This window comes from Ricinus communis, chromosome 4, assembly GCF_019578655.1.
Source record: "Ricinus communis isolate WT05 ecotype wild-type chromosome 4, ASM1957865v1, whole genome shotgun sequence".
Taxonomy (NCBI): Eukaryota; Viridiplantae; Streptophyta; class Magnoliopsida; order Malpighiales; family Euphorbiaceae; genus Ricinus; species Ricinus communis.
In genome coordinates, this window is record NC_063259.1 from 7,280,590 (window position 1) to 7,302,156 (window position 21,567).

Here is a 21,567-nt window from a genome sequence, read left to right on the forward strand (position 1 = left end):
ATTGTTATATGGTTTTAGGTTACTTAGTTAGAATTTTATTTTGTAATCCGAATGGAGATATGGTGCCAAAAGGAGATGAAAGGGATATTGCTTTAAGACTTGGAAATCATGAAGGCAATACCTAAGTTTTGACCATCTAGTTATCTTTATGGCTCGAGATAACTAGTTTAGAAAGTCCATGATCATCCATAGTAGTTTGGCATGCTTAGCTTATATTTTATATGTGATGTATGATATATATGCATGATCATGCCCAAGCATAAAATTCTTATATTTGATATTTATATATTCATGTTAAAGCAGGAGACCTTAATCAACGCTTAATAACAAATTTCTCATTTAATATTAAGTCACATGTTAAGAACATGATTAAGTTGCCTTCCATAATTAAAAAAAGAATGGGAGCCTTGTTCATAGGTCAATTTCTTGAGTCACTTAAGGTTGCCTATTACTTGGGCATGTTCTCTATTTTAATTGATAGGTCTTACTTAACTATCTTATATAAGTCGAATGAGTCACTCATGTTTATATGAAGATAGAGGCATGAATTAGGTTAAACATATATGATGTTTGAAACATCATAAAATATGTTTGGACAAACGTTGTTATCGCCTAATTGATCTAGAAGTTGTATAGAGATACAAGTGACAAATAGTTGTCTACCTAATTTATTTTAATATGTTTGTTGAGTCACTCAAGATCATTATTAAAATAGATGAAATTCTAGCATACTAGAATAGCTAAATTGTTAGCGTCCCGAATTGATACTGAGCAAAGATAGGTCCTGGCTCGAACTCTGGCAAGATAATAAGAATCCTCTATAGTCCTCCGTATTGACGGACAAATTGGGAGGGAGTATAAAAAGAGCTAAAATCCAGCCCTAAAAGTATAATGCATGAGGTATATGTCTCCCATGTGAAGTGAGTCAAACGCCACCCGGGGTACATCCAATGCACCTCCTAATGTGAGTCAAATGCCACTCATGCCATTCGGCATGGTTATTGGCAGGTCGTTGGCATGTGCGACTCAAGAAGTGTTGAGCACTATACTTCAATAGAGCCACGCGCGGGACAGTGATGAGGCTCAATCTCTACTGTAACTATATCTAAAATATAAATAAATAAATAAATAATGATAAATGAATGAAAAGAGTAAAAAGGCAAGTATGCTAAGTTGAAAATTCTAAAGAGTGACTTAGACAAAAATTAGGACAAGCTCAATAGATTGAAAACTCAAAAATTAGCGATCTAAGAAAAATTAGAGCATGAAAGCCATAAATAAATATTATATATGGGGCAGATAAGATACCTGGATGATGATTAAGCCTTAAAGTCGGTTACTTTTACCCTTTCAGAATCAAATCTAATCCTACCAAGGTCTCTTCTAGGATCGGCAGAAGTGTTGAGCACTATACTTCTCTCTCTCTATATATATATACACACACACACACGAGATGACAACAAATAAAATCCATAAGGCAAAAAGCATAAATAATTTGACCAAGATATTATTGAGCTCTTAAACTTCAAAATAATTATGTTATACCTCTAAAGCTTGAAAAGCAACATAATAATAGTAGTGTTAATTTTTCTTTCATCTAAGTCAAAGAAAAATTAACATTTTATAATTTATATCAACTAAAAATGGAATTAATACTCCTCACATGTAAAAAAAGCATGAGTTGAATCAAATGCCATTATACATGAAACAAAGAGTTATATTCAAGGATGTAATTATTCTGTTTTTAAACTTTACCGGTGTCATTAAACTAAAGTGAAGTTTAAGAATTTAAGAATTTAATTATATTTCGTTTCAGGAACATATACGTAACTTTTGCTAGTCTATAATATATAAATACCAGAGCTTATATAAAACACCCAACTGCTATTACAAAACAAAATATTCAACCTCCTTACTAGAAAATCAAAATACAAACAAGGCCTACCCAGTTCAGGAAAAACACATGCTAAATTCACTTTACTGATTGCAGATCAGAGATGTCTGGCCTGTATCCTGCTAAATATGCAAGCATATCAATCAACGAGGGCCAAAAAGGTCCATAGAAAGATCTTTCCATCCTGCTACAGCACTTGGACAATTCCACCTTCAGCTCCTTCCACATCACCAGCAGAAGTGGATGTACCTTGTGATGCAATAGCCATGACCTCTCCAGGGGGTGGATGGTCAAATTTGCATGTAGCACCATATTTGCATGTGCCAGTCTTCATATAATACGGACAGTGAACAGCACCCTGTCGAAAGTTATCACCCAGTCTTTACACAATATACTTCCAACATAGTTGCATATGCACACACATAAATAGGAGCCAAAGGCCCTAGCATATGCATGGCTCGAGGGTCTCTCTTATGGCACATAGAATAACAAATTGAATAATGACAAAGGATGATTAGATGTTACATTGCTAAGACCAAAATGATGCATTCATGTGCTAGTGTGGTTAAAATCGAAAGACAACTTCAAGGTCCCAGGACCATCTTCAAAAATGCAACTCCTTCAGATTTTTAAGAATCAAAACAGGTTAAATTGTCTGCATGTTAATATGATAACAAACCGTAATTTCAGTCTCCTTATAGTGTGGCAGGCAGACAGTAACAAGTCAGGTAAGAACATTTTATCCTCCTGCAATCCCATTTTTATAACTCATTTTTGAATCAAGTTCCATATTCATAACCTAATGCACATCATCCGCCCACAAAGCAGAAAAGGAACAAACCATCTTAATATGCCTATAAACTATATTTAGCTTGGCTAGGATAAGATGTATGGTTAATTGTTCATTACCTGACTTAACATGCCTAAAACTATAAGACTTGCACCTCAATTGTAAGGATTTTATTTAATGAGAAAGGAACCGTAGGCTAATGGACAAAAGAGAAGGTAAAAATTGTGAATTTCTAAATATATATTACTGATTCATACCTCTCTCCTAGGTAACCCTGCAAGAGTGAGCTTAACAGCCTGTTGTTGGGCTTGTGTTGCAGTTGGTGCTGACCGATCAATAGGGTGATGGAACCTACATCTTTCCCCAAATTTGCACTCACCAGTCTTCATATAGTACTAAGAATGGGGAAAAGAACATGAAATAAATAAATAAAAAACATTGCTCATGTATTCAATAAAGGAAATATGTCCCTACAACAACTAAAATGAATCTGTACGCAGAAAAGGAAAATAAAGCTAGTTATGTTAGTTTGTGAACTCTCTAATAGAGAAACAAAAGCCAGCCTCGAAATGAAAGCCAAAAGAAACTCTACGAAAAATGTTTTTGAAAAATTTTATCAACTAAAGCCCCAAGTCCAACTGGCTAAAACAATAACATGTTAGAATAAAATGTGGAATAAGGATAGAAGCACACATCACATTCTGCATGTCCAGGTCTTTGAGGGTATATAGTTGGTCCCACTCCGAGCTGCAATTGGCAAACAAATTAAGTGCATCAGTAGCAAAGCAAAATCATAGAATAACCCCACTCCTCACTACACAAAAGAAAAAGAAGTTGATATCTATCAATGTACTCCAAACACCAGATTTTCAAACTTTCTCTGAGGCAGCCAAGCAATAGAAAATAAATCACATTATACAAGTTATTTTCCATGAAGTTAGATGGAGCCTAAATTGCATAATTTATATTGATCTGTTTGCACAAAGACACGTGCTAAAGAACACTATCTGGATTGCAATGAATTTTAAACTAAATCACCCCTTCAAAGTGCCACAACCCCATTCCTCACTACACAAAAGAAAAAGAAAAAGAAGAAAAGAAGAGTGATTTTTAATCCAGCTGACCGACACATGCATGCACATGAAAACATTCAGCATGAAATACAATTCCTTATAATACAGAACCAATTGATTAATGAATAAGTTTACAATATCATATTTACCATTGGCGAAGAAAAGCTTGGATAAATAGCTTGATATATAGAGGCAGCTGGATTAATATCTCCAAGGTTCAGATTAGCTGCAGGAGAGGCAAGAAGGGGATGGCCTATTGCAGCAGCAGGTGGATTGATTGCTGCAAAAGAATATCAAGTATTTAAGCTCTACAGATAGCTGAAAGAGAAAAGAAAACAAAGGAAAGAAATGAAGAGTACTAGCAATTAAATCTGAAGCACACGTGTCAAAGAAAAAATTTAGAGTTCAGACTCTGAAGTCTTAAATGCACCAGAATGCTTGCATACCATTCCTATCAGGATGATTATAGCGGCAAGTGGCACCATACTTACAACTGATTGGAGAAAAAGAAGAATAATAAGTAAACCATTTGTATTCTCTATTATTTTATCACAAATATTTTGCATCAATAGGCAAATGCGAACCTTCCAGTTTTCAGGTAGAATGGACAATCCACTTCACCCTATAAGAATAAAAGGATTAATTATCAATGAAAGTTCAGATTATGAAACGTCATAAAGAACTTTTTAAAGACAAGAGCGAGTCAACCAAAAGCACAAATGACACCCCTCTCCCCGAATTGAAAAGGATTTGGTCAATCTTTGTTGCTCTGCGCAAAGTTATTTATTAGGAAATAACTAATTATCTCTAAATATTCTCTTTTATTAGATCCTATGTGGAACACTTGAAATTAAAAAGAAACCTTCAAAACGTAGGCGAAACCTTCAAAACATAGGCAACATCAGCATTTTACTTGAGTTCTTATCAGATCCAAGGACTCTGTTATTCAATTAATTCTTGAATAAATTTCAAGTAACAAACTAGTCAGTTACGAGTATGATATGCAGGATGCTGATGTTAATCATTATGCGTGTATTAGTACATGTAAAAAAGATAATACTTAAAATTATGGTTTTAAGATTCTTTGCAGAATGTAAATGATTAAATATGATTAAGATTTTGAAGGATTTGAAGTGAAAAGGAAATTTTTATCAGTTGACGAGACAAAACCATAAGAATCACTATTGACTATCTCAGCCATTTTGATGAGTGTAAGACAGAATTTTAAGGCATTATCACTGAAATACGTGTGAATTTGATGAAAAATGATCCTATCGATAGAGCACAACAACAACAATGACGACAATAACCATACTCATAACAACAGAATTTAATGAGGGAAGGGAATGATTAAATGAAAAAATGGATGCCAAAAAAAGACAAATGGCATAAAAGTAATAGGAAAACTTAGCAAGGGAGATGAATGGCCAAGAGAAGCTCCTTTCAAGAAGTAAGGAATATAGTGATAATATTACAGAAGAAACACCTTAATGACTCGTCAATGATTTGAAGTTAGTTTGAAGTTAGCATATTCACCAAAATTACATTACCGGACGTATTGGAAGTCCTTTGGAATTATGTAATAAGGCTTGGTTGAATGATATGCATGCCTTAACCGCATTGACATCTCCAGTTGTTCCATGAGTCATAGCTGCTGCTTCGTTTTGCATTATGTTACAATTCTCTTGTCCTAATGCTATCTGGATATCCTTTGGATGGTGGAATTTGCATGTTGCACCAAATTTGCATCTCCCAGTCTTTGCATAAAACTGTTTATACACCAAAATGCAAGATAAACAAACTAATGATACAACTTGATTTTTAGCTTCTTGAGACAATAAGAGATTGACATCTTACTGCACATATGGGCTCGGAAGGCCTCTCTGGTAAGGCAAAAACATCGTTGCTTTGTGAACTACCCTGAACACGTCACCACAAAACTAATATGAAAGAACCCATGGACAGTTCTTGTGGAAATTTTCAATGACAGTACATACCAAAGCCAATTCATCTTTTGGATGATTAAACTTGCATTTTGAACCATACTTGCATCTCTGAGTTTTTAGGAAGTACTACAAGATAATTGAGCAGTATTATATCAGTATACACTTCAAGCATTATTAATGCAATCGGACCAAAAAAAAAGGAGAAACACTTGAAATACTACTCACAGGACAGTCAGGCTCTCCCGGTCTCTCAGGGAGGGGTTCAGTTGTAGCAGCAAGTGGAACCTAAACAGCAAAAATAGAAGTATGTTATTAGTGATAACAAGGTAATAATGGGGACACTAAATAGCGGGATTATTCATATTATGAGCAGCATTTCCGACTGACTCATAAAATCATTCGGTCCATTTAATCAATTTGGTTAATTAAGTTTTTCAGTTTCTAGATACACATCAATCAAACTATAAACTGCAGCTGTAGCAAAACAGAAACACCAGTATCAAATCGATCCTGCAATTCTCAAGGAAATCAAATTTAAAGACCTAGCAAATGCAAAAGAAGGATCCAAGTAGTGAATTCTAGTCCTGAAACAATTCTACATCTAAAAGTCTATTGAATACCTGAAAAATTCTACACATATTGATGACTTGTATAAATAACAACAAAATTGATGATGGATACACATACAACAAAATTATTAGACTCAAAGGCCTTGAAGGCTTTTGAAGTAATCTACAAGCTATAGCACTTCAAAGCCGTTCTATGAGTTGGCTATCATAAAAGAATAAATAAATAAATAAAATTGCACTGAATTATTGTACAGGCTATTTTAAAATGTAGTCTCACCAAAAATAGGACTCTACCATAAAGAAAGAACAATCATGAGACTGACCAGAGAAAGGTCAAATCAACTACCTGAATATATGTCAAATCAACTACCTCTTTTCGACTGTTAAGAAAGGTTAGAATATGAATGAGAAATATTGCTAAAAGAGTAATTTTCACAAGAGCTTTCTTTTTTTTTGGACAGAATTTTCACAAGAGTCAAAATGCCAAAAAAGGCCTAAATATATACTGTGTGCAACTATGGCTCATCTTACCAAAATAGCCAGATTTAGCTGATGAGTGCAATCACTGTGAGACTTCACAAACCTGATTAATTACATATATATTTACACAAAAAAATTAAGCACACCAATTTATAGTTTAGGCAGTCACTATCTACATGTCCATCCTTGCATATTATTTTATAACTATATTTTAACTTTCATGGTCTGGGCACAACTGCACTTCATAGCTAAAGGACAAGCTTCAATTGATCTTTCTAAAATATGTGCCAGAATTGCATATCGAGTAAAAGTTGAAGATTCTTTTTGTGATTAACCCTTTTTAACAACAAAGTTCTGGATAGATTTATCACATATGATGATAATGCTAATACCATTTCACAAACTGATGGACATATGAGCACAAATAGTGAATACCTTTACGAAATTAATATTTTACCTTGCACTAGTTTATCTATCCAATCGAATTTCCATATTTTCATCACAAAAGTTAAATATAAGTCAAAATAATCCACCTCATAATAAAAAAGTTTCAACTTGACATGGAATATGGGACAGAGGGAATCTAAAACTGCAGGCACGGAGAAGATATGCATACAGCAGTGTATCATACAACATAAACAGATTATTTAACTAATTATCTGTTGGCTAGTTATTACTGTAAAAAACAAAATATCTTGCATGGATAGAAATTATATAGCAATATCATCAAATTCTGAGCAGCTTAATGATTCTGCAGCCATATTCTCCAATTAGTGTTGGAATCAGATAGAAAAAAGTGTCAGGTCAAACAGTAACCTTTCAACTTCCAATGACACAAGTGCCCTAGAAATCCTGGCAGAAACAGTACTCCGAACCATTGCATATAGGATCTATTAATATATTAATTGTTGGCTAAACAGTTCACTCCACTCTTTCGTTAGCTAGGAGAGGGACACTTTATGCAGTACATAATAGGTAATATGGTATTATAATACCAAATTACAAACTAAAACATGTATTAATGAAAATGATTTACAATAAAAATAAGTAAAATAAATAATAGAAAAAGATATAATTTGTTTCCCAAAGCTCAAATCTAGACTCACAACAAGAACATACGAGACACTCAACCATTTCGATATAGGAAAATAAAATTCAAAGGTGATATTCAGAAGCAAACATTTTGTAAACTTAGGACATACTAAGAGCACAAGCTAGAATAGTGTAATATAAAATATTTTTCACTAATTTAACTAACAAAGGTCTGAACTAGCTCAAAATTATAAAATGATAATTCATCAAGCTTTAAGCTAATAAATTAAAATATGCTTTACGCTAATACTCTAGAAAATACAGAGTTACATATTGATATTTATGAAAACATACCTTATAAGATAATAACCATATTAATATACATTAAGATAATTATAAATGGTCACCTCTTTCCAATTTGGGATTCCACCCTCAGGAACCCAAACAGGATGGTCAAACTTGCAGCTATCTCCAAATTTACAGGTACGAGTGAGCATATAGTGGGCACAATCCTTCTCTCCTGGTCTCTGTGGATATATAGAGTAATTGCTTGCACTCTCGAATCTAGAACGCTTGGTTAAATAGTTTGTAGAATACCAAGCTTCAGTTTGCCCAATTGTGTTATGGGCACCCATAACAGTCGGATGATAGAGCACTATATACATAATAGAGAAGTATATACAAAAACAGAACATAAGAAAAATATTGTTATTTTATAAGTATGCTTAAACAAGGTAATTTTTGAGAAAGAACAAAAATTAACAAAATAATATTTATAATATACTAGAATCGGGATCAATTTACATGTGTGCATGTCACATAGGTTTTTACCCTGTTCTATGATGTTTCTTATAATACATGTTTTCACAAACCAACCATTGGATTTACCACTTAATTCATGCAGATGATCTATGTTAAATTTCAAGTCAATTGGATATTAAATGTTTATTATAGGATATTGCTGTTTTAAGGCTGAAACTTTATAAAATATAATTATAAGCCATATCATTGTATCACAAACAAAACACTTATCCTATCTGATAAACTTGAAATATGACAGGCATAATCTACACGAGCAGAGCAGTAATTCTATTGGTCAAATTGTAAGATAAGGATCATAAATAACATTTTGTGTTCGTATAGAAACTGTCTAACTTGCATATGAGTAATTTGAACTGACCCTATAGTCTACACCACCTTTATCAAAATAAATGCAGTAAAATATTATAAAATCAATAATTTAAATAATTTTCTAGACAACTGAATGTAAACATTTGTTGGATCAACTTTAAAGGCAATCTAATTAAATAGGCTACACAAAAAATGGATATAACTTATTTTTGACAACAAAGAATCCACCAATATTTATGCGAAGTGGACGGATGAGTTGAATGTTACTTGTAGTATACCACAATGCATTAGCACAGGTAGAAGTGTAGAACCATCACATATTTCCAATTCAAACCATGCTTTTAAGCTAGCTAAGGTAGAAATATATGCATGCTTATACTTACTGCTGCGCAAAAATGGGTCCCACATAAAGATATCTTCTTATGACAATCACAGTTATGGGATAAAAATGTAAGATAAATGGCTGAAAATTCAAGATCGAATAAAGGAGGAATCCACCTCCAAGTACAGACATTAAAAGATTTAATCCTCGAAATCTGCTCTTGTTCTGAAGTAATTACAGGAAAAAAAAAAAAACACATAAACACACACAGTAACACAAAGTAAAGTAGCCATTACGCCTTCTAAAAGCCTACAAGAGAAATGTACACTTACATCTTTAATGATTAAAATTAATAAATACAGAACTTGCAACTAACATAAACCGATACTTAATACCAGAACAAAAGTATCCAATCCCTGACATATTCCAAAGACTCTTATAGATTCTCATGCTGATGCTTTATACCACAATCAAAAGCTCGAAAGAAAAACTATGTTTGAATATTGGGTATCTCTGACAAATTTCATGAGACTCACAGCTATATTTATTGACTTACTGATACACTTGTATCACAAAGAACTTTATCACCAACCAATAGAGCTAGCACTATTAATCATGATTCTGGGCTTTGTTGCATTAGAAATTAAACAGTTATATATAACTCAGAGAGGTCATTGTGACTGCAGCATTCTGCCCCATATAGAAAAAGTCTCCTGAACTTTGAAGTGCCACATTAGCAAAATCTCCACATTCATTAATGCTAATCCATAATGCAGGGAATAAAGCAACATCTTATGATCTTCTTTGAGAGAGGATCCTTGATCGTGAGAGATCATACTTCAAAAATGCTATTAAACCTAGTAAAAATCAAAAGTGCGGTGGCATCTCTCTGCATTTGAACTTCAATAGGGTTTTGCCTCATCCTTGACATTCTTGAGCAAGTAATTGATATATAAAGTTGACCATCACACACATCAGTTTTTTCATCATTCAAGTTTGTGAATCATTCAACAAACTCGTCAACATCCTCACATACAAAGTTTCCACTTTAATATTCTTTTGCATTTATTTCATTGCGTTCCATTGATTTCTTGCAATGTTTTGACATGTGCAAACCCTTAAAGCATCTACAATTGAAGAATTTGCCCCTTTGTTGTCTTCAGTCAGTAAAAATTCTCCTTTCAGTTTTCTATCGTGATGGTTGAGATGTTGACTTCCCCTTTTGTCATCAAAACTAATAACTTGGTCAAAGAGGTCATTGAGCCTTCCCCAAGAATGTCCAAAATGGTATGTTACCATACGAAAAGAGTATTACTCAATAGAATTGACAACTTTTATTAGATGCCATAAATAATATGAACCAAGAAGTTCATACAGAAAAAGTAAGATAAGGGTTGAAAGCGTATCAAAGGAGTTCAGATACTTCAACAGACCTCTAAAAAGAAGATGAAAATACTGGAAGTTTTCTAGAATAATACCAAAGAAATAGATATAAACTGAACTAACCTTTCCATCTCGGAAAACTTAAAAGTGAGCTGCATCTTTAAAGAATTGTTAGGATCTAAATTGGGAGTTAACATCAACTACTTGCCAAAGTACATTCTTGATGACTCCAAATGAGAAAATTTAACCTGTAAACCACCTCGACTAACTTATACCTAAGTCCAAAGAAAAAACCCTCAAACTGATAAATACATCTTCGATTAATCAAGCTTCCAAGCTTTTCTATCATATGAATAGAATGATTATTCAAATGTAAAGGTCCTTGAAAGTGGCCTTCTACTTGGCGTACTATATTAACCAATGTCACTATTCAATTAAATAGTGGATGACTAATCTAACTAGACTACAAAGAATGCACCATAACATTCTTATAATGTAACACTAGAACATGGTGCATACTGAATAAGCAAGTACATACCATAACCCAGTAGTGGAAAATCAATATGAACCACATCACGAGTCTAGCTTAGTAGCTCTGTACTGAGAGTAATGCCTCAAATCTATTACTAAACTAGTAACTATTCTAACTAAACTACAAAGAAAGTATCGTAACATTGTTATAATGCAGCAATAGCACATGGTGCCAGTAGTTGAAAATCAAAATTAATAACTCATGACCCTGATAAATATAAAAAGAAAAAAATTATTAGCAAAATAACCTTCAGAAGAGCGTTTGAGGCCAGCAAGGAGGTGGGGTTCAATAGAGGCAGGAGGAACATCAACACCGGGAGGTGGGGTCCATGGCACCCCCGTCGCCGCCGCTGAAGAGGCAATGGCTCTGTCGGAGGAGTACATAATGGAGGAGGAGGAGTACTTTGAAGGATCAGAATCCGATAAGTACCGTTTCAGGGCTGATGCTGATGCTGATGAAGCAGTCGCTCCGTAGCTTGAACCATACCCGTAGAGTTTATTTGCCATTTGCAAACCCTATTGGCTGTTCGTGCAAATTTTTATGTGATGCTTAATTTTATTCATTTTGGGTCTTTACCTGAAAGACAGAAATTTTGTTTTTGTTTTTTTTCTTTTTCTTTTTCTTTTTAAAATTGGAACTGTGTGTCAGTGTCTCTAAGGAATTAGCTACTAGACAACCGCAACACAAAAGCACAGTAAACATGCTACTGGCCGATAAACATACAAATTAAAATGTGGCTTTTTCTTTATGAAATAATGTTATTAAAATTATTAATAATAATCATTTATCAGTAAATTACACATTATATTAAATTAAATATAATAATAAAAACTAATTTGTAAATAGATATAAAAATAATTTTAAAATATTTAATATTGCTTTTTTAAGATTAAGAATTAATATATAATTAAAAAATTTATTAATTAATCTAATAAATGTTATTAAAATATTATCTTCTATTCTTAGAATAATTAGCTCATTAAAAATAATTTGTTAATTACCACATTAGTTTTATAATCAGTAGCATCTATATATATAATAATAATTAGTAATATATTTATATTTATAATCATGAATGTTTTTAGTGCTAAAATAATAACAAAAGAATTTTGTAAAAAATTTAGTCTTAAATAAATTTATTTATAATTTATTAAATTTATATTAATTATTTATATAGCTATTAATAAATAAATTTATATATTATCAAAAAGATTAAGACTCGTTGTAAAAGTATATTGATATAATTATATAGTGATAGTAATTTATTTTAATAAAATATAATATAGTAAATACTTTCTAATATGAACTATTTTTTATTTTAAAAAATTATAAATTTAAATTTTTAATTTTAATATTATATTTAGATATTTAAGATATATTTAAGTTATTATTACTATTAGGATCAGTATATTTTTTTTGAAGGAAAATAGTAACTTCCATTAAACAGTGGATTCAGCAATTAGTACATTCAATAAAAACGCAGGAGGGGCAATCTCCTAAAGATTAAGATCAGACATAGAATCAACGGCCCTTCCTAGCCGATGAGTTGATTGATTCAATGACCTTTTAACAAAGATATGAGATACATTTGTGAGAGAAAGGAGTAATCAGCAGTCTTCAATTATTAAATCGAAAGGTGAATTGATAGTCTCTATAGAATTGATAGCTCTAACCACTTTGTGCATCAAATTCACATATAATATTATAATATTAATGGAGCTTAAGCCATCTAAAAGCTTCTCTAATACCCATTGCTTCAGCTAATTGAGGAGAGATCAAACCATGATATAACTTTGTAGCAGCCTTAATGATTCTACCAATATAATCACACAGCATCAATATTCAAACTTTAGTGAATCATTTGGCAGCTTAGTCCAATGGTTAGGGATAATAACACCTATAGAAGGGCTTTGTACCTTCCTTGCATGAGCGTCGAACCATGAAGATAGAAAAGATAGAGACCCATTAACCACTAATTAAACTTACTGGAATCTTCCATTCCAAACAACTTCATTATGGTTCCTCCACAAACTCCAACAAAGCATTATAACTTTAATACCCATCGTCAAAGTTTCATTCTAGAAAACTAAACTCAGCCAATCAAAGAAGGAAGGACTAGAGGTCGTCATAGGACATAAATCAATAAAGGACCAACAGCTCTTAACAAAATCACAATGCATAAAGCAGTGAAGAATGGATTGTTAAACCTGGCTACAAATAGAACACATTAAATCTATAGCAACACCTCAACAAATGAGATTATCTTTAGTTGGAAAACATCCTAATGCTGCTCGCCAGATTGCGTGCTTAACCTTTGAAGGAATGCGGAGTTTCCACAAAGTCTTCCAAACAATATCTTCTTAAATATCATGGTTGCTAGATTGAATGTTATACAACCATTTGTACCACTCTTGATAGTATAACAACCTTTGATATTCTTAGTCCACCACCATTTGTCAGTCGTATTCCTAGTGCTTAAGGGAATTCTGAGAATTTGTTCCTTGTCTCGCTCATTGGACAAGCCATTAACAACTTGTAAGTCCCAACAAATCTCACCTTGAACCATCAAATCTGCAACCCTTGATTCATCACCAATTACAGAGAAATCAATGGTGGTTATAGGGTTTTCCTCATCAGACGACCAAGGGTTAGATTAAATTGAGATCTTTTTCACATTACTAACTTTCCACCAGAAATTTGCTCTTAACATGACTTGCACTGCCAAAATGTTGCGTCGCACGTAACTTGGGTTATTCCTTAGGCCATCTTCCAATAAAGAACTCTTAGGATAATATCAAGCTTTATAAACTCTAGCCACCAAGGATCGCTCATCAACAATTAGCTTCCAGCCTTATTTTCCCTGCAAAGCAACATTGAACTCATGAATCTCTCTAAAACCAACTTCACCATATTCCTTCCATAAGCACATAGACTTCTAAACTCAACCATTTAATTCCCTCTTAACCTCTACCCTTTGAACCCCACCAATATGAATTCGTTATCTTCTCAATATCTTCATAAAGGGTTTGAGGAAAGAGAAATATACTTGTAATGTAATTGGGAATGCCTTGTGCTATTGTTTTCAACATAACTTCCTTACTTGCTATAGATAAGAACTTGCAATTCCAACCTTGCAATCTTTTTCCAGTCTATCTTTAATATAGCCAAAGGCTGCCTTCTTGTTATGCTTAATGATTGATGACAGACCTAAATATTGATCCCTGGCCCCTGATTCACGCGCATTCAGGTGAGAGCAAATAACACTTCCCTTTTCCTCCATGGTATTAGCAGTAAAGCATACTGAGGACTTCTAACTATTTATTGATTGACCGGATATTCTTTCATAGTGGTAGAGAATATCAATAACTCAAACTGCCTCCTCCTCTATTGCTCGAAAAAGGAAGTAGCCATCATCGATAAAAAAATAAACTTGAGATTGGGGGAGCACCCCTTGCCACACAACAACCATGAATCAAATCTTGGGATTCAGCCCTTTGAAGCATAGTAACAAGACCCTTAGCCCCTAATATGAATAAGTAGGACTCAATAGATCCCCTTGATGAAGGGCATGACTAGGAATAATATGGCTAATATTTTCATTACCATGGATTATATAATATTGGACAGAAAAAACACACATCATAATAAGAGTCAGCCACTTTCTATCAAATCCCATAAAAAGCATTATCTTCTCCATATAGGTCCACTCAAGTTGGTTGTATGCTTTACTTATATCCACCTTTAGTGTTGCAATCCCTCTGCTCCTTTGAGTTTTATGCTTCAAGTAATGCACTACTTCGAACACAATTAAGATATTGTCAGTGAAACGCGCTTTGACATTCCGAGATCAGAGATGGGAGAACTTGTTTCAATATGTTTGCAAGCATTTTGGCAACGATCTTATAGAGGACATTACAGAGAGCTATTAGTCTCATATCACCCATGTACTATGCAATGTCTTTCTTGGAAATCAAAACAATAATTGTATTATTCAAATGAGAGGGAATACTTCCAGAAGTTATAATTTTGCAAGCATTCTTTTGTAGCCTCCTCCCCAATTACTAGCCAAAAATGTTGATAAAAGGCTGAATTTAGACCATCAAGTCATGGAGACTTCTCAAAATGCATAGAATCTAGAGCATCTTTCATCTCCTTAGCCATAAACTCCTTTAAAAGGAGTTGATTTTGTTCTTTTGTTACATGCCTTTTAATAAACTCCAAATCTGAGAGCGAAGAGTCCACATTAGAAGTAAGGAGCTATGTGAAATATTAGGTGATATTAATAGCCATGACAGTCTCCCAAATTTCCACTCTCTTGATGAGTCTTTCAACTACGAGATAGAATTTTTCTTATATCTATTTGAGGTAGCCATATGAAAATATTTTGAGTTAGAGTCTCCTTCCTACATCTAGAAGAGTTTGGCCCTTTATTTCCAGAAAACCTTTGTTGGCTAAGAGTCTCAAAATACTACTTACAGGCCTATTGGAACTTATGAACTGAATTTACATCCCTACCCATGCAATGAAGGTTCATCATTCTTTTACAATTCTTAATTCTTTCTCTGAAGATACGGACCATATGACTACGCATCTCTGAAGCTCAAGGGCACATTGTTGTAACTTATCCTTTAGACATAAAGAATGATTGGAACTCCTTCACAACCTCGTGGCACCTAAAATCCCTTAACCAGACATTTTCAAATCTGAAATGCTTAGGGTCGTTCTTAATAACTCAAACAATAGGATCCAAAAATAAAGGAGAGTGATTCGAAGAGAACATACTGAGATTATATGCTTTGTAGCTGTTGAATTTGGAAATCCAAGTTGCGTTAGCCATTATCCTATCCAACTTTTCTTTAACCCAAGCATATGTCCCCTTGCCCTTTTTCCATGTAAATTTATGGCCCGAAACATTCAAATCCATCAATCCACAATCACGAATTATTGACTGAAAACCTTCAAGAAGCCAACCAAGATGAGGATTTTTCCCCAGTTCTCTTCTCTAGATAGAATGTCGTTGTAGTCTCCTAGTTAAACCCAAGGTAGATTTGTTAAGGAAGCCAAATGGCATAGAAGCTCCCAAGAATCTTTATAGCGATGACGTTCAGGAATTTCACAGTAAACAGTAACATGCGAGTAACTTATACTATTAATAGTAACCTTGACATCAATATGGTTTGTAGAAAAGCCTAAAAGCTGGACTTCATCCTTACCCTTCCACAAAAGAGCAAGCCCACTGCTATGCCTGATACAATCCACACTAGACATCTCAGTTTTAGCTCAATTTATTTCTAATATATTCCAAACGAGCTTTTCCATATAAGGTTTCACACAAGTAAATGAAATAAGGTTTTCTATGTTTGTCTAGATCCATAAAGACTTGGACTTACGTGGATTGCCAAGCCCATGATAGTTTTAGGAAAGGGCACTCATTGCTCTAGGTGGGCCTAGTACACAAGTCCCACTTCTAATCCATTTTTTTGTCCATTAAAATCCATTGTTTGGGGAAATTATTGGGCTTTAGTAATGTCTATACAACTAAACTCACTTTCTCCTTTACGTCTACGCTTTAAGTCAACCCCAATTAAACTGCCAGCTCCATTATTTTCATTCTTTCCCCCATTTCCAACCTTTGTTATAGGATTTTCCAAATCATTCCCATAATTTTTTACCATGATCTCCACACCATTGGTTACTCCTCGACTCCACATTTATAGTCACAATTTATTCACCTTTCTTATCCACTATTATCCCCTTTCCTACATCCACTCTCCCTACCTCCTCAATCCTCGGTGAAGCTGAATGTAGCCATCATTCATCGATCAATGATTGTTGTCTCCTAGAAGCCACCCTCATCCATGAACCGTAAGGTCTTGGCACCTCACCACTGGGATGATTAAAGAGTCTATCGCAGAATCTATCAACATGTCCAATCTTTCCATAGATCAAACAAGAATGTGGAAGATTTCATACTTGAAATTCACCTAACTCCAATCTTCTTTAGAGCGTCTAATGCGCATTATTGTCTAATATCAATGCTGACTCAAATCCTCATATTTTCTCTTCATACACTAGTGAAGTTGTTTGAGTCACACTTAATAAAAGTACTAATGTAATTCCCTATCCCTCTAGCTATGCTTTCGGAGATATAGCCAATCGGGAGATCATAAACATGAATCCAAAGTTCAGTGTGAAATAATGGTACCTTGGTAGGTTGCTCATCCTTCGCTAGCCTTTTAATGAGAAGGAGATGATTATTAAACAACCAAGGACTCCCTTCGAGGACACGACGAATATCCATTTCATAAAAAAGTTGAAAGAGAAATAAGTTAGGACTTAGCTCTCTGATGTACACACCCTTACCCGACTGCCATATTGATGCCATCATCTGTTTCATGAAATTTACATTTAGAGGCTTATCTATGAGATAATGACCAACACGGCTCCATCTCAAGTCAATAGTATTAGGCTCATTTTGCCCCTTTCCAACATCCAACCCGTTCAGCTCTTCATCTTCAAGAGAAACTTGGGAATATAAGTCAGCTAAGGAATGCTTAGTCAAGGAATTTGAATCATGAGGGCACAAGGAGAAATAAAACATATCTTTTTTGGATGACACAATTTGTCATAGCACAAGGCTTACTACTTAGCTTATGCTTTTTAGAATAAATACAATTAAATAAAAACTTGATAATTTACTTTTCAAAAATTTTTAAAATGTAAAAATTATCCAAATTACTGTAAAAATTTTATAAAGCTTTAATATTTAAATCATGTCAATAACTTTGCAATTAGTGTTAAAGCTTAATGATGAGTTAATAATTTATTATTTTAGATAATATGCATTGTTTGTGGCATTATTAAATAAATAAAGAAATTTTAATTAACTGACTAATCCTAAGGCAAAAGGCCGAGAAACTCAACGCCACTATTCTTGAACAACTTGGAGTCGTTGTAGTTTTTTATCCTTCAAATGTTTTATTTTGTTATTTATCATTACGAAATCAAATAAATAAATAAATAATTTTCCACGCAAGTTTGATTCAAGTGAATATTAGTAATTGAACTCGTTAATGTACTCTTCTGTTAGCCTAATCCTAATATAGGTGTTATGTTCTTATTTTGATTTAAGATCCAATTAAAGATAATAATTTTCCTATATAATTGAAATTCTACTTTAGAAAACTTATATTCATGTTTTCTTTAGGAAATATTTTATTAGTAAATTTAACATAATTATATAAGATTTTAACTAAGATTAGTAATTATATAAATATTTCTAAATAATAACTAATTAATAAATAAATAAATTATTTTTAGAACTAATTAAAATTTTGATAGATATAGAAACTTAATTAAAAAGGTTTACAATAATTAATTTTTTTCTTTTTCTCAAACTCCATTAACATCATTTGAAGCTTTTGATAGAGTAGATAATTAAGGTTTGGAGAAAGTTTTATTATTGATAGATTTAATTGAAGAGCAAGAAGCTTAATAGAGGTGAGTTTATCTTTAACTATCTATTTGAGTGATCAGTTAGGTTTTTGGGTAATTTGGAAAAAACTTGATTTGAACCTGTAGTACTATAATTAGGACATGATATAGCATGAATCATGTGTAATTTTATGGAAAAACATATCATTTGATATTTGATTACATGAATTGTAGATATTTGCATGTTGCTGATTTTTGACCTGTGTAAAAGAGTCTCGGTATTTTGACTATAACTTGAGTTATAAAAGTCAAAATTTAATGAATTCAGTGTCTACGGAAACTTTAAGATGTTATTCATAAGCCTAAAAAAATTCATGAGAAAATTCATCTATTTGATTGGTCGTTTAAGAGACAACCTTTTACTGCTCTGCTGAAATGGGAATTAGAGCAGCTATATTAAAATTATCATAATTTTCTTTATATAAATGATTTTAAGGTGATTCTTATTGATACAATTTGTAAATGAATGTAATTATGACTCTAGAAAAGATGAGATTTTTATTATTTGTATATAATTTCTGCGTAATTTTAAATTTAGTACATGTAAGCTGCCTACAAAAACAAACACGCTCTCATGTTATCATTCATCTCATGCATCATATTAAATCAAGTATAGATAATCATTTAGTAAATTGGGATATTTTTAGAGAGATTGAGGTATGATATATATATATATATATATATATATTTATATTATATGCATTGTTATTGAATTGTACTTTTTATTGAATATGTGAATAGGTATGTCCAAGGGCAAGGAAGTGGTAAGAAGAGAGGAATAGGACTACCTTGTTGTTCTATAAATTTTTGTAAGTTTTTAATAGACTAAACTTTGTATATATTGAGTAGGAATTGTTATGTTTGATTATTTGACATGTTCTTGGTTGATTGAATTGGTGTTTGCTATGCTCTTGGCTTGTTGAATGGTAATGAATAAATTTATACTTGTGAATTATGAATTGGATGAGATAGTATTTGAGTTGAGACTTTGTGAATTGATTGTGATGTGCTGTAAGTGCATTTAATGTGATGTGTTGTAAAGTGAAGTGAATTAATTGTGATTTGGGGAAATGACGACTTTCGGACTGATACATGTGTGATCGGGAAAGCTGAGCCGGGCGATAGCTACCCGAGTATGTGAGATGGCAAGATTGAGCTGGGCGAATAGTCTCATCAGGTAGCCACCGGAACGTGAATTATGTGAGGAAATGTGAGGTTAAGTCATCCGACCTTAATTTTATGGGAATTAATATAAAATGAAATTATTTGTTTGGTTGAAATATTAAATTGGTTGGGTTTGAAACTGTTTGTGAATTAATTATATGATTTATGTGCTTAATATAACTTTGGTAATTTTTGCCTAATATACTATTGTTTAGTAAATTAAATGCTTAATTAGTTGCCAGTTCATCCCTTGTCAATATTTTTTTCTTTCCAAGTTAGCGCAGTTGTAGATAGCTTTAGCTGTGCATTGCACCCTTTTGCATCGGTTAGCATTATCAGATAGGCTAAATGAGTTATCTCGAGCGTAGGGGCATTTTGGGTACTTGTGTGTATTTAACTTATGTATACTAAGCTTGTGATGCTATATAAGTTCATAAATATATATTGGAATTATGTATCAATATACGTTTATGAAGTTAAAGATATTGATCTTGTTAATACTAGTTTGGTAAAATTTTCACTATATTTTCTTTATGAAATGTTTTTAGGCCATATTTAATATGCATATCAACTTAGCTTGGATTTAAAACCCTTATAATGCTATTTAAAAGTTAATAACGTATTTTGGTATTTATTTGGATGTTTTGAGTTTAGGCATGACAGTTTTTAGTATCAGAGCAGGGATTAGACCGTTGGGACATGAGAATGAGTATGAGTATGCATGTATGTGTTTGTATTGTGCTATTGGAAGTGTATGTATTTGTGATATGTGAATGTACGTTAGAATTGTTAATATGTTGTAATGAGCAAAATGCTTGTATGAATGAATTGATGGGAATAAAGGGGATTAAGGTCACATCATGCAAGCATATAGTAATTATGCATAAAGCATTCATTACAATAAAGTTTCTTAATGATATAGGCATGGATGAACACTCCACTGACCTAGTAGGTTCATGCACATCATATTGAACAAGAACATGTGAATGAAAATGAACCGTTATGAGGAATAGCTGATGGGTATGCTTAGCAAATAGCTAAAGAGTTAAGAAAATTAGCTCAACAGCAATAACATCCACCTCCACTGGACACACCAACATTAGATGCAAACTTTGGGAAGTTAAAAAAGCATGAGGGAAAAGAGTTTAAAAGGACAACCGATCCGATGGTAGCAGAGGAATGGCTGAAGTTTGTTGAAGGTGTGTTTACACAATTTAAAATCCAACCGACGACACAAATGAAAGTGAGGTATGCAACCTCCTTGTTCCTTAAAGATGCAAGAAACTAGCGGGAACAATCCTGGGTAGCCAGGCATAACCATTGACCATGACATGGGAAGAATTCCTAAAGGAGTTCAAGGTGAAGTATATGCCACCAATATATCAAGAGAGGAAGAAGCTTGAATTCCTTGAATTGAAGCAAAATGAGATGTTTGTTACCGATTATGAATTATAATTTACAAGGTTATCCAGGTATGCACCAGAGAAAGTGACAACTGATGAACTAAACAGAAATAGATTTGAGAGGGGTTTAAGATTGGAGATACGAGAGAAGTTGGCAGTACAACCACCTATCTTTATTGCTTTACATGAAGCTGCAACAAGAGCAGAAGAAACATTCCAAGAAAAGAATATAATGGAAGCAAAAAAAAAAAGAAGACAACTGGAACATTTACTCCATCTTTCTCTAAGGGTGCCTCATTTACACCTAGGGGAAGATTGGGAAGTTAGCAAGGAGGTTTCAAAGGCAAGGGCAGT

General features: G+C 33.2%; 1 protein-coding gene across 1 annotated transcript; it reads right to left on the reverse strand.

The window, feature by feature from the left end:
- Nucleotides 1–1,774: 1,774 nt before the first annotated feature.
- LOC8274902 (zinc finger CCCH domain-containing protein 37) lies at nt 1,775–11,833 on the reverse strand. Its single transcript, XM_002528612.4, has 12 exons — nt 11,400–11,833; nt 8,192–8,439; nt 5,929–5,988; nt 5,755–5,829; nt 5,615–5,677; nt 5,308–5,526; nt 4,342–4,379; nt 4,204–4,250; nt 3,907–4,037; nt 3,378–3,431; nt 2,942–3,079; nt 1,775–2,252 (listed from the first exon to the last, which is right to left on the reverse strand). The coding sequence occupies exons 1-12, from the start codon at nt 11,656–11,658 to the stop codon at nt 2,082–2,084; spliced, it is 1,503 nt and encodes a 500-aa protein (XP_002528658.2). The 5' UTR covers nt 11,659–11,833; the 3' UTR covers nt 1,775–2,081.
- Nucleotides 11,834–21,567: the final 9,734 nt, after the last annotated feature.